The 16,858-nt window shown below is 39.0% G+C and overlaps 3 protein-coding genes across 4 annotated transcripts; 2 read left to right on the forward strand and 1 right to left on the reverse strand.

Annotated features, from left to right (window-relative positions):
• Positions 1–14: 14 nt before the first annotated feature.
• On the reverse strand, positions 15–3,977 carry LOC141442500 (elongator complex protein 4-like). The gene is made up of 7 exons (XM_074107520.1): positions 3,655–3,977; positions 3,550–3,585; positions 3,348–3,463; positions 2,035–2,278; positions 1,342–1,613; positions 438–672; positions 15–169 (listed from the first exon to the last, which is right to left on the reverse strand). The coding sequence occupies exons 1-7, from the start codon at positions 3,764–3,766 to the stop codon at positions 75–77; spliced, it is 1,110 nt and encodes a 369-aa protein (XP_073963621.1). The 5' UTR covers positions 3,767–3,977; the 3' UTR covers positions 15–74.
• A 268-nt stretch (positions 3,978–4,245) lies between these two features.
• LOC141442335 (eukaryotic translation initiation factor 3 subunit M-like) lies at positions 4,246–7,293 on the forward strand. The gene is made up of 7 exons (XM_074107298.1): positions 4,246–4,419; positions 4,499–4,678; positions 4,997–5,091; positions 5,318–5,533; positions 6,176–6,441; positions 6,550–6,693; positions 7,047–7,293. The coding sequence occupies exons 1-7, from the start codon at positions 4,375–4,377 to the stop codon at positions 7,259–7,261; spliced, it is 1,161 nt and encodes a 386-aa protein (XP_073963399.1). The 5' UTR covers positions 4,246–4,374; the 3' UTR covers positions 7,262–7,293.
• Positions 7,294–9,067: 1,774 nt separating this feature from the next.
• Positions 9,068–13,734, forward strand: LOC141445487 (SUN domain-containing protein 1-like). Of its 2 annotated transcripts, none has more exons than XM_074111325.1 (4): positions 9,068–9,376; positions 11,155–11,307; positions 11,909–12,195; positions 13,192–13,734. In XM_074111325.1, exons 1-4 carry the CDS (start codon positions 9,176–9,178, stop codon positions 13,490–13,492), a joined length of 942 nt encoding a protein of 313 aa, XP_073967426.1. In that variant the 5' UTR covers positions 9,068–9,175; the 3' UTR covers positions 13,493–13,734. The 2 variants fall into 2 exon arrangements, with proteins under 2 accessions (XP_073967426.1, XP_073967427.1); XM_074111326.1 differs by having other exon boundaries at positions 9,288–9,404.
• The last annotated feature ends 3,124 nt before the right edge of the window (positions 13,735–16,858 follow it).

Here is a 16,858-nt window from a genome sequence, read left to right on the forward strand (position 1 = left end):
ATTGAAACATGATGTCAAAACGTAAAACCTTTTTTGTATGTTACATTATTTATATCAACATCATTATAAATTTATTAAAAATCAATATCTTTCTTTTTGAATCCTCCACACGCAACTTTAGGAGTAGCTGTGATGTCATCCTGTTCTCTTTCACTTGTTTCTTCCAACTCTGAAAAAAAAAGAATGTATTAGTTAGTGGTTGCTGCAACTTCGTCTGCGACCCATGAAAAAAAATCAGGATAGACAAGAATCAGAAAGACAGGAGCCATCTATGAGTTATATCTATTATCAAATTAGATATTGCCTGTAATAATAACTGTATGTGTTGGCAAAATGTATAGTCAGTGTGTAAAACTGCTCAAATTAAGTTTCCGTAACAATATTTACTAAACATAAAAATGTAGGGAAACTACTGTATTACTCGTAATTTGCATTACCCGGCGGCAGGTGCAGCTTCTCAATATTGAACTTCTTTCTCCTTAATTTAAATGCTAAGTCGAGACTCGGCGGCACGAACGGCGTGATTGAATGAACTGATGTCAGCTTGGTCAGGTGGAACAAGCCTTGGTAATCTTTGTAGACAGGATTGGTCTCCTTTGATGAACCAGCAAACGATTCTATTCTCACTGCATTGTCTATTGAGTACAGAAGTCTTTTTGTCAGGGCTTCACTCTGGAAAAACCATTAAAAACATATTAGTTTGTAAAACTTGAATAAATAATGGCAAGAGGGGGGTATGAAAGGGAATTCATCCATTTGGTTTGCGTAAATCAGTGGATCCAAAGAGTAATTCCATAACAGCTTCGGGAGTGGTCCACTTTATGATACTATTTCCAGAAATTCTATACAAGTAAAAAAAAATTGTATCAATGGTAATTCTGACTGCAATTTGTGTCGAACGAATTTGAACAAATTAATAAACCTTTGAATTTGACTTAACACACTACTTTGCTGATTTCAGATTTTATTCAGTATCATCTAATTAAAAGGGGAATTTAAGTTTACATACAAAGATGTTATTATACAATACAATACAATGACTCTTTATTGTACACCAAAAATAGTAAGCGATATAGAAAACAGGTACACAGAAAGAAAATTACAAAGTAAACAATAGGCGGTCTTATTGCTTAACAGCAAACTCTTCCAGGCAACCTTTTAATACTTGTTATACTATAGATTATTAGCACTGACTACAAAGTTTAAGGATTATACTATTCTATTCTTGAACCTTGTGATCTGTGTTAATAAGCATCCTTGCGGTCCTCGGCCGAAAAAAGTTTATGAACCACAGAAGAATACCCTTTCTTAAACAGCACATGTTATTTTATCAGTACTCACATCAAAGAGATGAGTAGGGATAGTGAGAAAGGCAACAGCAGTGGTTCCCCGTAGCAGTACTCGAAGGCAGTAGACAAACTTCAGGAGGTCCTGTCCAAAATGATAATCATCTTCCTCCTCGCATTCTTGAGATGTCCAGATTGGGGAACCCAGGGATTGTATGTTGATTCTTAACACATTGCTTTTATCTTTATTGCTTATTTTGTATTCTTCTTTTGATAATAACCCTTTTAGATTTGAGAGTAGTTTGAAGTACATGTCATTTCTAAAACCTGTAATGGGAAATATTTGATACACTACTTATCACTATACTCACTAGAATCACTCCTATCACTAGGAATTACAATCATTATTTAGTACTATCTGTTGCCCGCAAATTTGCAGGATAAAAACCTATTTTAATGAACAATTGTGTGTATAATTTCCCTACAGTCATGCCAAAAATTTACAGGACATCATTCTGTTGTGTGAATTAAAGGGTTTTGATGAATAATAGCAAAAAAAAAAAGACAGCTCTTGGGGGTTAACCCACAGATTTTTAAAATAATATAAAACCTCTTAAAATACAAGTAGATGTAAAATAAATAGTAAATAATTGTGCATGTTTTTATACATTTAGAATTTTACAGCAAATTGGTTGTAATTATAGTGCTGTAATTTCTTGTTGGTAAATAAATGTTAAATGTAGCATACCTTTAACATCTCCAACATGGTGACTAACATTCCAATATGTTATATTACTGTTATTAATGGTTTCAGGGTCAAGATGTCTGCTTAAATCAAAATGGTGACCAAAATTTGTGTTACTGCCGAAGGAAGATTCAACTTGGTTGAGACCCTCATATCTCCAGGCAATCTTCATTTTATTCACATCTTGTGTTGGCATACTGACATCATCTTCTGGGGGCACTGTGCAGGGCTGAGGTAATTCTTTAACCTTCAATTAAGAAATAAATATAAATTAAATTCTATTTAACATCACTAAATGTCATGACAAACTCTCTAAAACATGAACATTACTGACTGTGGTTCATTTACTTTGTTATCCATACAATAATAATCCAATAGTATCAAACCCACTCTAAATGACCGCAACAATACATTACTATTAGCACTATTAGGAAAAATAAAAAGAACTTTTAAGTAGGGAATTCAAAACCAGTTTTTGATGTATGGAGAAAAACCGAAAACCGGTTACATTATGAATTATAGCTGTATTACAATCTTTTTGTTTTACATATTATAATAGTAAAATAATATTGAACTTCTTCTCTTCATCTAATAACACTCAATAACATCACAAATGTGCAGTCCCTGTGTGACTATGTAGAGTTTACACCAGTGAGAGGTAAACTTTCTTCATGGGGGGCCAAATATTACTGATATTTTAGAAGAGGACCAGAATTTTACCATTTTAGGTTATAGCGCTGGACAACCAAAATAATAATTATCACAGGCCATAATGTTTGTTAACAAATGCCTGAGGCGCATCCTTGGAATTTTTTGGCCTCGAACTATCTCAAACACAAGACTGTGGCAAATGAGTGATGAGAAGCCAGTGAGCCGAGAAGTTCTGACAAGCAAATGGCGATGAATTGGACACATGTTTCGAGGGTCAAATGATCACCTGCCCAAGCAGGGTCACCGTTGGTAATCTACTGGAAGAAGACGGCCAGGACGTCCTCAGACCATGTGGAGGCGATCAGTTGAGAAGGAGGCTGGCTCAATTGGTCTCGGCTGGGAAGAGCTGGAAGAAGCCGCACAAGATCGAGCCAAATGGAAAACTTCAACAAGCTTTATGTCCCTTGTGAGGGATAACAGGATCATATCATCCATCATCATCATCATTGAAGTCAATTCATGACTAGTGCATTATTTTACTACTATTCATTTTGAAGGAATGTCAGCGGACTGGAGTGGTCCGCGGGCCATACTTTGCCCATCATTGGTTTATACTGTAGCTTTAATTTTAATTTAATTTAATATAATATGAATTTATGGCTTACAATTTCATGCGGATCATCATCAGCTGAAGCAATGAAGAGATCATGCTTACAAACAATTCCTTCTGAAAGGAAATACTTGCTTAGAACCCTACTGTAGTTGCCAAGGACATCTTCCTCTGAAAAATTAGGCATAAAGATTATTGAAGTATACAATGGGCGACTAACAAATAACAATTTTTTGAGTGCGAGAGTAAATACATACCGACAGCAAAAATTGCACTAGTCGGCAAGCCACCGCCTGAAAAGTAGGACAATATTAATATATTAAAAACTACATAAACAAACGTTTAGCGATTTATCATAATACCTATAACATGATCCAGTGAAGGAATACCAGATGATACATATGGCAGATTGTTTTTTAATTTTGATCCATTGATACTAGCACGTGAATCAACTGTTTTATAAAAACTAGACATGATGAATTTTTGAATCGCATAAATCGGAAAAAGAAGTTCTTATTAGAACGCAACAATTTATCTAATGTGTAGTGTGCAATTCATTGGACATAATAATAAGATAGCTGACATAGCTATCACAACAAACTGACTGAACAAACAAATATTTTGAGGTTATGTGACTATGTGTGTTGTGTCACGAGTCACGTCAATCAATCAAAGCATCTGCGACTCTGCGTCAAAGAGAGAGGTCGTGACGGTCGTGACTTTGGTCGTGCGTGACGTTTTTTAGCCGAACCAAAAAAAAACTACAGAAAACATATGACGAGCAAAATTTATTGGTTTCCGAATTTTATTTTTTCATCAAACTGTGCTCAGTAATAAGTAATAAGTGCAGAACTGTATCTTTGCTGCAGTTTGCATTTCCAGTTTCTCTTAACAGACTTCCCCTTAACTTACCCGACGTTTTTTTTCTCCTCTATTTTATTTTCTTCTCTGTGGTGTGGTACGCAAATTTTGACGTGCCGTTTTGTATCTCCTTGATGCACATGTATTTTCACATAATTTGTGTAAATAAGCTTAATTATCCGTTTAAAATTATATAGCCGCAAGTCTATCTGTCATAAAAGATGCAGGGCCCAGCAGTTTTTATGGAAATATCACTGGAAGATCAGGTCAGTCAGTGCAACCTAACCTAAGCCAACTCAGCTATTTTGTAGTGTAAGTAGTATCTATATTTTGTTATATTTGCAGGCTCAAGAACTCCGGAAATATTTTAAAAGCTTAGGTGCTGAGATTTCAGAGGAGAAATCCGTTAAGGGCATTGAAGATGACTTACACAAAATCGTCGGAGTCTGCGATGTTTGCTTCAAGGAGACAAGTGAATCGGATATCGAAGCCATTCTTAACAGTATTGTCTCCATAATGGTATCTGTATGTATCAGCTGGTCATCGATTTTTCGGAATTTAATAGGACTGATGCCAGGATATTTATTTGGTGACTACATGTTTCGTATTTAACTGTGTCCATATTAGATCTAGCAACCTGTGCTATTTATAGAAGCAATATCTACCTCAAAAAAGATTAAGCTAAAAAACAATTAGCAATTAAAATCTTAGTTCAGTTATATAAAATTAATAATTGTTACAGTAAGACAGGCACAGTTTGTCCAAACCAGTCCTACAGTGCCTCTAGGATAATGTCGAAATAATTTACAAAAAATGATGATTTCCTACTTTTTTTAACTGCAGATCCCATTGGAGAGAGGTGAGAACCTAATTTTGGCATTCAGCCAAAGACTCACAAAGGCGCCTGGCCCTAAACTAGGGATGGTTGCTCTCCAGTCGTAAGTGACTTATCAAATACTAGCTTACTATGCTTGATTCTTCTTGAAGTTTGTTATTGTTATAATTGCTCTTGCAAATTTTTTTCTGTCTATGTTAAGTCTTTAAAAAACATTGTGTTTCTTTTATTGTTTCAAAAAGTTGCAGAGCTAATCTAAATAAAATGTCTAGTTAATTCAGGGTGGTCTTCCTTCAGACATCTGAAGAAGTGCAAATGTTTAATTCCAGCCTCTGGCGCTTGTACAACAACCTTGAAGCAAACTCCCCGCTTCGCTACCATGTTTACTATCATGTGATTGAGTTGGCAGCAAGAGTTGGCTTTGTCCAAGAAGTCTTCACTGGGGTGGAACAGCTACGCAAGGAGTTTGCTACCTGCCCACCCTCTAATGAGCAAATGCAGAAGCTGTACCGATTGCTGCATTTGGTATTGAAGGATCAGAACAGGTATTTAAGAAGTACCTGTGTTGTTATATCATATGTCAATGCTTTCTATTAATATTACTTATACTTGGTTTGGATAAGTAATTAACGGAATATAAACAAAACAACACCAATTTGTGTCTTAAATATTGAATTTCCCTCATTAAACTATCTAAGCATTTTACGTTTCTGTATTGAAATATACTAGTCTAGTTTGTATTGCAATGACAGATAAGTAAAATTTTTATAATCCTTGAATGTACCAAATCTGGCAGCTGAAGTTTGTTTTCATTTAGTTAATTACCTAAATGTTTCAAGTATAGTTCTATACAAAAACAAGAAACAATTTTAATAAAGTGAAACAGTTAATAAGAATGAAATCTTATTAGTCTCTTAAAGCCTTATAACTGTACAATGCTGGATTTCAATTGAATTGTAATTCCATTGCCTTAGTTGCTGGCTTTTTATATTTAAATATCTGTCAAAACAAATTCAGAGGTAGTAATCAATTTTTATTTTTCACTGCAACAAATGTGGCTCAGTCTCTCCACAAATAGTGACAACCATGAAAGGCTAAAATATGCTGTAGCACTTTGACTCTACAACTGTTTACTCATACATTTAATTTGTCCAAATGATTAAAGTTTTTACTAATATTACTTTCAGTGAGCTGGCCTCAAAAGTAATGATTGAGCTTCTGGGCACATACACAGATGAGAATGCATCATATGCTCGTGAGGATGCTATTAAGTGCATAGCAACTGCTCTCGCGGACCCTAACACATTCCTCCTGGACCCCCTCCTGGCTCTGAAGCCTGTGCGGTTCCTGGAAGGGGAGCTTATTCATGACTTGCTTACCATCTTCGTGTCAGAGAAGCTGTCCAGCTATCAGAAGTTTTATAATAACCACAAGGAGTTTGTTCAGTCACAAGGTACGTAGATATTTCTATATGTATTCTTGCATCAATCCCAAGAACTTGGGAATATGAAAAATTAGTTTTATTTATCAACAATTAATTTGGTATTGTATATCATTTCAGGTCTCAACCATGAGCAGAATATCAAGAAGATGAGGATACTGTCATTCATGCAGATGGCTGAGATCAATCCTGACATCACCTTTGATGAAATCATCAACGAGCTTCAGATTGAAGAGAAGGATGTTGAGGCTTTTATCATTGAAGGTTCTTTTTTATCATACTTCTCTCCAGAACTTACTTTATTGTTGTAAAATTATCTATTATAATTGTGGCACTTCACTTGAGTTGTGTTTTCGCGTTGCGCTTTTGACATCTCCATGTAGAAATGAAATAGTACATATCTTTCATACATGCAAATATTTCAGTGAATATGCCAAGTGAAATGCCAGCATTTGATAATTAGTATCCACCATATTATATTGCCACCTCACTCAGACATATGTGGGCGGTATCATGTTTCGTATAAAGATTAAAATTGAACCAAAAAGTGCTGCATCATCGGCTTGCTAAATAAATTCCATTCCAGGGTAATGATAAGTTTGTATTGTATTGTACAGTGTTGAAGACGCGTCTGGTACGCGCGCGGATGGACCAAGCGGCGCGCACGGTCCGCGTGTCCAGTACGATGCACCGTACGTTCGGGCCGGCGCAGTGGCAGCAGCTCCGCGCAGTGCTCTCGGCCTGGCGCACTAACGTGCACGCCGCGCAAGACTCCATGGCCGGCGTCGCCACCGCGCAGCTGGAGTATGCGCAGCAACAGCAGAAGGCTTAGATTTCACTAATGCAATAAATGTATAACAGCTATTCTCTTTGTTTTATTGACAGCGAGCCCTTTTTTTTGCAGTTTATGGCTGTTGCGGCGGGAAAGAAATATATTATTTGTGTAGAAGATCGTTTTATTGGTTCATACTATTATACGTTACAAGTCTACAGACCACAAATCGCTATCTTTATTTTGGCAAAGCAGTGTAGAGGTGCAACATCCCCGAATGCGCCATTTATCCACACAACTCCGAACTAATAGAGAAACCAATAGTTCTCTAGGTCGATGAGTCCTCTTATTAGCTTGGTTGAAAGTAGACTGATGGTGCTGTGTGTAACACTGGCTTAATGAGGGCTATCGTTTTTTGTCTCACTAGATGGCGCACTGTTGCGTGAGGTTTTTAAGTGTGGCTTTCAGAGTCTGTTATTACGAGCGTTAAAACAAAGTTTAGATTAAAATCATATTTAAAACACCTTAAAACCGTACCATAAAAATATCCAGCAACCACAGTGTTTCCAAAGCACAAACATAACAAAACATTGCCATAATTGAACCATATTCCTAATTAATTAATAATGCAAATTCATTCACAAATGAAATTTAATAAAGCGTAGCTCACCCATAAAACTGATTTCATTTCGGAGACCTAACGGACTAGCGCCTCTAGCAGGCGAATTATTCGCGATAGCATTTTCTGTGTCAATTTGAACGCCGCTGCGATTAGTCATTTAACTCTTCGACAGTGTTCAACGAATGCCTCTGAATGAAATATAGGAGTAAAGAATATGAGGTGAGCTACGTCGCGGCAATATAGAATTATTTAACTATATTTTTTAATATTTTCACGAAGGATTTCGCAAAGATGCGCCGGAGGCAATGAATGCGTCAACTAAATACTTACGGACACATTGATGCCTCCCTTTACTTTAAGCCCTTTTATGGGGCTATAATATACTCGTTTTGATAAATACAGGCATTACGAAATTGTATAAATATAAGATAATATTTTCGTTGTTGCCACCCCATTTGAATACAGACTGATTTTTATGTATATGTAATATATAAGAACACTTTTGTTGTTAGTTGACAAAAAAACTTGACACTTGTCAGTGTAATTTATCTGTTCATTGCAAAAGTTTTTCTAAAAGATACGAAATGGTTTAATGAAGAATTATTAAACATTACCGCCAGCTAATAGCTACTCATTTATGTCAAATAATATAACCCGACTTTAAATGTCAGGATCTATAATAGACAATCGTCATATTTGTGCATCTCTTACACTCCGTTAGAAAAGTCTTAGTGAAATTTGATCTCACAGAAACTTTTGTCAAAACAGGTCGACCACTTTCCCGGCCGACTGTACCTACGGAGGGTAAAACCAAGGACCATAAATAAACTATATATTACATTACTATATACTATATATATTTATGGTCCTTGTTAAAACGTCTTTTTCGCTCTTACCGCGTGGAAATAGAGCGTTTTTTGATCGGCTAAAGCCGATTCTGCGTCGATAGATGTGGCATGAGAGGCGACCCTAACCATTCATTAATGGACTGAACATTAATAAAACCAAGAGTCGTACTTACAATCGTTGCACACAAGTTGCACACAACTTTAGCATGCACCTAATTTATGCATGCTGTCTATTTGTATTGTACAAGTTTGACGTAGGAAGGTACTTGCGCTAACTTGCACACCTTGCACACAAATACGCAAGCTACACACACGTGTACCTATTCCCAGTTACCTGCTTAGTGTAAATTATCATAAAAAAGCAGAATGACACAATAAAGAGGATGATTAGTTTAGACTGACATCTTTCACAAATGAAATTATAGTTCTTCTTAGTAGCTCTCTTTGGTAGCTCTTCAATATTTACCTACGTGCGAATTCCCCAGTAGGTTTCCACATTTTCCGATGGATGATGATGATGAGATAGATGGCTCGTACTACTTCCCGTGTTCGTCGGTGCTGTTCCGGTGCTTTGTGTTCGTGATGCTGTCGTTTCTGTTCGGGTTGCAAGTGCACACGTACCTTTATGGGCCGAAGGAGGGACTCGACGGCAGCTTTAATGATATCAAATACGTCGTGATGCAGCTTACAAGAGGACTTTCTGAGGTAGCGGTTTATGTCTATACATTACAAGGTAGGTAAATATCGAAAGATGATGTAGATGTAGAGTAGAAATTTTAAGCCTTGAAAGTAGGGATGCGTTACATAAGCCAGGCATACAATGGGTAGTAATAATTTAGATTAGTAACCTACTACGAATGGACGCTAAAACTAGAGCTCGGCAAAGCAAAGCAAAGCTTGGCAAAGGGGATGGTAATTTCAGAGATGAAACTGTTATACATGTATATCTATATTTAATTCACCTACTTCTATAAGTAGGTAATGGTTTTGCAAGTTTCTTAAATGAGCCAGCGCACTTTAGAGCGTTTCGCGTAGGAAAGCGGAAGGAAGAGCAGGTTCTAACTGGGCAAAGGCTAACAATAGAGAGATCTCTCCAGGAAGATGTTATGCCTGGGGACCAAAGTCCGAAGGAAGAGCGTCGGAACTTGTATACCTATATGCGTCCGAGTTGAAAAAAATCAATGGCGCGATGCAGGATGTTGGAGTTTCTATATTAATAATAAGTAATTCATATTTCCATACTAATACTACAAATGCGAAAGTGTGTGTTTTTGTGTTTGTCCGTCTTTCACGTCGAAACGGAGCGACGGATCGACTTAATTTTTGGCATAGAGATAGTTTATGGGCCAGTGAGTGGCATAGGCTACTTTTTATACCGGAAAATGCACAGTTCCCAAGGGAACAGCGCGATAACCGAATTCCACGCGGGCGAAGCCGCGGGCAAAATCTAGTAAATAAATAAATATAGCATGGTCATGGGCATGGGACACTTGACACCAATTGACCTAGTCCCAAACTAAGCAAAGCTTGTACTACGGATATATTAATATATATTTAAAAGGATAAACTATAATTAAATATCAAATAAAATATCATGGGACACTGTCCCAAACTAAGCAAAGCTTGTACCTACTATGGATACTAAGCAACGGATAAACATACTTGTATAGATAATACGTACTTAATTGCATATTACACATCCAAGACCCGAGATCAAACATTCTTATTATTCATACAAATATCTGCCCCGGACCGGAATCGAACCCGGGACCTCAAGCTTCGTAGTCGGTCCTCTAACCACTTGGCCATCCGGTCGTCTAATATAATATTTCCTCACTAGATGGCGCCAGGAGTCCCTACATTACATACCTCACTGACTGACCATTGGTTTGAAGCCTAATCCAAATTTTTTGGTCGTGATCTAGTGGATGATCACCTGTGGATGATGCCTTCGATATCATTAAAATTTGTCCGTCCCTTCATATGAATAAAATTTATATGTTATCAACGCATGATTAACACACAATAAAAGCCGTAAATGAAGTCAGTTTTACGAAGTGTACCTACTTCGTAAAACTGACTTTGATCAGTATCATCAGTACTTATCAAAAGTAGCGGATCATTTTTTTACCCTGTCGTACTGAATTAACACAGTGACAATCTTGCATGGCGTTTAGTACGTGGCTGTAAAACGACAAAGTATGAAAGTGTACAGCTACTTATGATGCTGACTGTACTGACTTAATTTAATTTACGGACAGGATGCTCTTACAACGCAAGCGGTGTACAGTCATCAGCACGAATATCTGATACAAGAAAGCGTGCATAAATATCTGACACGACTCTATTTCTAGGGCCGGTAGGACGTGTCAGATATGTTTGCAGCTCCGCTGTGGCAGATATTGATGGAGATGGTACCTTGTTTACCGTTGGGGTTCCTCGGCTGGTTACAGCTTACCTATGTATGCGAATGTTTGCAAAAGGTGAACCGCAAGCATGAGCGGCTGCAGTCAGAGATGGAGCGAGTGTCGTCGGCGCTGCCGGCGGTGGCGGCGGCGGCGGGGCGCGCGCGCGACGCGCTCGGCCCTGCGCTGCGTCCCGGCCGGGGATTCGACCTCGCTGACTATGACCGACAGGTGACGTTTTACAAGTGGCCCATCAGTTAGATGCATAAACGAGCGGTTGTAGAGAAATGAAGCGTATATCATCAGCGATGTCGGCCGTGCAGTCGTCACGGTGGCGACGGAGGCCGAACGCGCTCGAGACACCGATGTTCAAATTCTCCAATTATCCAAAGGCTAAAAGGGTTGTGTAAATAGATGTACTCGATTAAAACAAAACTACTTATCCATTTATGGCTTAGGTTCTACTTTATTAATTTCTGTGAGATTTGATGTTTGTATCAGTTTTATTTTTATTCCAATTGCGTGGGACAGACGAGAAACTTTTGCTGGTTCAACTGTTTATATACGAATCGAAATTGTGTGCCTGCGTGTTTATGCGTCGGCGCTCGCCACAAACTTACAAAGGGTAAATAAAATAGGCAAATAAACGATAGGTGTTAAACTAAGAAATTACACCCTTTACTTGGTCCTCTGCTAGGTACCAATACCGCTCGGTAAAGGTAGATCAAGGTAAACAAGAAAGGTGTACATCGCTTACGGACATTCGCAAAATTAACGCCTGACTCAATCAGTGATAGATAAGGTTTTCATTTAGTTTAACCGTTATACCTAGTTGGGAGATTACGCGCTGGAATCGGCTGGCGCTCGCATTCTGGACACCGGGGACACGGTGGGTCACTTCATGTACGAGTCGCCGGTGTCCTGGGCGCTGCACCTGCTCACGTCGTGGATGTGCCGCGAGTGCCAGTCCGCACGCGCCATCATTCAGCCCGGCGCGCTGCCGGGCCAGTGCTGGGCCTTCAAGGGCGCCGTCGGCGAAGCCACCATACGGCTGCTAGGCACAATATACGTGACTGGCTTCAGCGTCGAGCATATACCAGCGCATATTGATCCTACCAAGTAAATATTTGACCATTTTCTTTAAACCTGGCTGCCGCGTGTCTAAATGACTTCTGCGTCAAGCGTAATACCAGCGCATATTGATACTACCAAGTAATTATTTAAACGTAACAATTTAGGTACCTATAGTCCTAAAAAAAACCTTTACATCTCTAAGGCCCTGTTTCCCCACGCATTGATAAAATTTAAGTGACAGATATTTGTGATGCCGTCTCCGTTTGTTTTGTCCGAATAAACAGAGAAGGCATCACATTTGTCTGTCACATAATGAGCCACCACCCGCTGTAAAACTACACGTATCTAGTGCAGATACGCGGGTAAATACGTAGATATAGTATGGTTGAGCGGGTTTGCACTATACCGGATGATATACCTACTCACAGATTATGTACTACTGGCTTGTTCTGAGAGGAGGCCTTTAGGGCTACTACAAAATTCGAAGTTCGTATCGTACCGTCCCTCTCGCTCTCGTATAAATAGTATAAGTGTCAGAGGGACCGCACGCCACGAACTTCGAGTTTCGTAGTAACCCTGCTGTGCCAAGCAGTGGGACGTAGGTATATAGGCTGGGATGATTATATAACGAAAATACAAACTGAGACATGGATGCACAAAAAAAACAGAAAAAGAGACCAGCGCTGAGAATCGAACCCAGGTCCTCAGCAATCCGTGCTGCGTGCTATAACCCCTACACCACCGCTGGAAAGGAATCTAGACACGAATTTTTCCTATGCATACATATCTCAGATTGCTTATTTCTACTACGCTACTTATGCAGCAGCACTAGCGACATCTATGTTCCGCTCTCATCGAGAGACGTCACACTCTTTCGGGACCAACCGCTCACCCAGACAAGAGATGTCGCTACTAAGCAATCAAATTATGATTGGTTTTTTGGAGTCTTTTTGTATTTTTTATTTCAACTCCAAATTTGTTACTTTTACGGGTATCCCGTGAAACCATAACGAAAATACAAACCACACCCGTATCTTGCAGGGAAATTATGGCAGCGCCGCGCCTGATCCAGCTAGAAGGCTTACGGTCGCGTTCGGACCCGACTCCTCACAACTTCGGCACCTTCGAGTACAACAAAGAAGCGAGTCCCATACAGTACTTCGAGGTGCTGCAGCCGTCGCCGCGGGGCTTCAACATAGTGCGTGTCAAAGTGCTGTCGAACTGGGGGCACCCGGTGTACACGTGTGTCTACCGCGTCAGGGTACACGGAGACCTGCTTCCCGGCCAGACCCCGAAGAACTCGATTGCTTCTGAGGAGGATGTTAATGTTGAAAACGAATAGGACTGCGATCTAATAAAACCTACCTACTTATATGCAACTTTGTTGCTAAGAGAACAAAACGCAAAATAGAAAAGTTAGAAGTAGTTGTAAATGTTTTTAGTCACACTCCTAGTAGTCAAGGTTATATTTGTTTAGTTTTTAACTTAATATTAGTGCGGTTCAATGTAACGTATAAATTTAGCCTTATTTTAATTTAGCTTATTTTATAATTCTAAGAACTATTCCTGTCCATAAAAGTAAACTTAATTTAATGCTCCTACATAACTCTTTTATTACGAGCTTAAGTAAGCACCGTCTTTAGAAATCGACTTTAACATATTGTTTTTTTTTTGCAAAATCCATTACTCTTGAGCCATTAATGCCAGGTGCCCAGTTAGGGCTATTGTGTCCTTGCACAAAACGGGAGAAAGCCAAAACCAAACAGTAGATGTTAATCTGGGTGTCCGGCAGCCGAGGGTTATAAAAATGCGTGTATTGTGCTGGACAATGCGACAAAGGACATAAATTAACATGAGCAAAGTGATCATGAGCCCCTGCGGCGCGGGCGCACTAATGGGTTGACCGCCGCGCCCGCCGCCCGCTTCCCGCTGCTTCGGCGAGCACGCAGCTTTACATTGCGTGCTTATCGTGTGTAGTGTGCACCACCTACTGGCCATACGGAAGGATTGCTTTATCTTTAAAAGCATTTTATCACTTAACTAGTTTAATTTGGAAATAAAAAGAAGTAAGGTATTTTATAGTTAAAACTAGCTTCGCTCTCGTGAATCATTCCGTCTGGCAGTTCAGTTCAGGACAATTCTCAAAAAGCAAATGCCTAATGAATGTGTTCAACACCTATATATCTACTCTCGAAATTCACTACAGTCTTTATCTCAAATACAAATCATCCAAATTCTGCCGGTTTATCTTAAAATATTAAGTAACAAACACACACAAACATTCGTATTTATAGCACCTATTAGTTGGTTTATCCTGACTTGATTCCTCTTAGACCTGATCATTTTTACTTGATACTTATACCTTTATGTCGTTTCTGGGAAAGCAGTGGTGACAGCCAGACAGACAGACAGCCTTTACGAAATGGATTTACATACATATACATACAATCTTGTTCAGCAGGAAAAAAACATACAAAAACAAAACACGTTGCAAACAATATGGTCAAGCTCAGCATTTACATGCTGCCGGTTGAAGAAGCCGCTTTGCTTTAGCTACCTACGCACAGCACTCAAATTCCTTGCCCTCAATTCAAGTACGTAAGGCAGTAAAGGCTCCTCACTATCACATGCTAAATTCTCATAATAGGTGACCAAACAAACAAACTCGGGCCTTTCAGCCAATCATTAATTCACGTCAAGCCGAGAGTGCGAGAGACATTTGAACTAAGATCGCATCATTAATATTGAGCAGTAGGTGCACGTAGCTCGTAGGCGGTGCCCGAGCAAAAGGATAAATTTCAAGGAGAGGTGCTTTCACCCTTTATGACTTCTATCTATTGTCGACGCCAGCGAGTGGACTGTGAAGCCGGGATATTAATCGTCGCTCTATGCGTTAATGATGTCCCGGGATCCGCTACGCTGATTTTACGCGTGTAACTTGGCAAGTGATTCACTAAGGGAAACGTCTATCTCTAGAGGATTTGGTAACTTACTTAAATATTAGTAATTTGTTTGACAAATCCTTACTTGCATGGGATATAAACGTAAGTATGTACACATATGTAAAGCCCGACCAGAAATATATGACTACAATAATTTTTCAATCATTTTTCTCAAACATGACATGAAATATTGACGTTGTGTATAATAGGCTGAGAAGTATCGCGCTGCAGGCGCTGTGACTGCAGCCTGCGCGCGGTCACTTTAGCGGCCTGCAGAGAGATTTCATACAACCTTGCAGGCCGCTGGCCGGCAATGCGACCGTCTTTTGTTTCAACGCGCGCTCTGCGACACGCACGCGGCCCACGCCCAGCAACACCGCCCGCAGCCGCCCGCCACCACCAGCCACACAACAAGGCGACCAGACTAGCGTTCCGCCAGCTTCATTTCTTGTTTATTTTTATTTTATTTCATGTAATGTTTGAGAAAAGCACTATACAAACCTCGGCCGGAACCTGGGGTGGCCGGCCTCACATCCCTATCCTCGCTACGCTCGGCCGTCTATATCTGCTTGGCCGGCAACCCCCTACTTCCCGGCCTTTACAGTAATGTACTATTAATGATTATCAGTGTCACTGTGGCGGTTTCTTTGAACAATAACAAAAATGCCCAAAACGATTCGTAGTCAACAACGGATCATTGTACATAATGTTTATAATAAACTACTGGAAAAAAACCGCTTGGGGAATGAAACTATTTCACTACAAAACCTTTCCAAATTAACATCAGAGCTAACAGGTAAACGTTGTAGACAAGTCGACTGTCAAGATGTCATTGTTCCGACTATACTGAACTATTGCCATATATATAAGAACAATAGCGCCCTCTTGACAATAGTCATATATTTTTGGATTACCTTTATGTACTTAACACTTTTAATGTGCTTATGTGCATATTGTGATATAAGATATCTATAAAATGATAAAATGTATTCTATAGTGTGGAGCCAAATGTAAAAAAAAACATTGATTCAGTAACAAAACAAAATTCAAGTTTCTTGAAATTTATTTACTTCCATTTTGTGCAAGAAGTTAAGTTCATATTTTGAATAGTAAATGATTAACAGCCAAAACCCTAACCCAATTTTTTACTTACTTACGCCTTATTTTTAAAACAAACAGAAAGTATTTTGCATGATATAGGCCGCCTGTAGCAAGAGGAGGCGATGATATTTGCAAGACCGCGGACTGGGATTAGAGGAGGAGAGCTATAGACACCTTAGTGGCGTGCCATGGGAGAGGCTGTATCTAACTAGCAGTGGATTGATGCAGGCTGATGATGATGATAAGGATTCTTATATCAATGTGTTTTTAGATTAATTCGGAATATTTTAAATAGTGGTTGGGTTAGTTTGCTTGAACAACTAGGGTGTTAATTATCTTCAAGAGTTTTATTTGTGGTTAACACAAGCATGTTTTATTTCATTCATTGATCAGTGGTCAAAATGTACCGCTTTCTAGGTAAGATTATATTTGGAAGCAAATATGTGGATGATAAATCCTTACAGGAACGTTAAGCCAAACTAACTCGACAACTGGTCTAGCTAACACATTCTGCCGATTGGACGGTTAAAAGAAGTTGGAAGAAAATACTAAGCTTTGTAGCATTTCAAAATATAATAAACCCAGGATATATTTTTCATTCTGTCACGGATAAAAAGAGATAAAAATAACTACCTACATGTGAACTAAATACGCAAAATATATAC

The sequence above is a fragment of the Choristoneura fumiferana genome, chromosome 2 (assembly GCF_025370935.1).
Source record: "Choristoneura fumiferana chromosome 2, NRCan_CFum_1, whole genome shotgun sequence".
Taxonomy (NCBI): domain Eukaryota; kingdom Metazoa; phylum Arthropoda; class Insecta; order Lepidoptera; family Tortricidae; genus Choristoneura; species Choristoneura fumiferana.

What these genes read in the sequence shown, in the direction of transcription:
- LOC141442500 (XM_074107520.1), bottom strand. Translation starts at nt 3,766, where the DNA reads ATGTCTAGTTTTTATAAAACAGTTGATTCACGTGCTAGTATCAATGGA. An exon ending in CCATGTTGGAGATGTTAAAG is followed by an intron (nt 1,614 to 2,034) that starts GTATGCTACATT and finishes TTCCCATTACAG; the next exon opens with GTTTTAGAAATGACATGTAC. An exon ending in TCCCTACTCATCTCTTTGAT is followed by an intron (nt 673 to 1,341) that starts GTGAGTACTGAT and finishes TGGTTTTTCCAG; the next exon opens with AGTGAAGCCCTGACAAAAAG.
- LOC141442335 (XM_074107298.1), top strand. Translation starts at nt 4,375, where the DNA reads ATGCAGGGCCCAGCAGTTTTTATGGAAATATCACTGGAAGATCAG. An exon ending in GGGATGGTTGCTCTCCAGTC is followed by an intron (nt 5,092 to 5,317) that starts GTAAGTGACTTA and finishes GTTTAATTCCAG; the next exon opens with CCTCTGGCGCTTGTACAACA. An exon ending in GTATTGAAGGATCAGAACAG is followed by an intron (nt 5,534 to 6,175) that starts GTATTTAAGAAG and finishes TATTACTTTCAG; the next exon opens with TGAGCTGGCCTCAAAAGTAA.
- LOC141445487 (XM_074111325.1), top strand. Translation starts at nt 9,176, where the DNA reads ATGGATGATGATGATGAGATAGATGGCTCGTACTACTTCCCGTGTTCG. An exon ending in TTACAAGAGGACTTTCTGAG is followed by an intron (nt 9,377 to 11,154) that starts GTAGCGGTTTAT and finishes TGTTTGCAAAAG; the next exon opens with GTGAACCGCAAGCATGAGCG. An exon ending in GCGCATATTGATCCTACCAA is followed by an intron (nt 12,196 to 13,191) that starts GTAAATATTTGA and finishes CGTATCTTGCAG; the next exon opens with GGAAATTATGGCAGCGCCGC.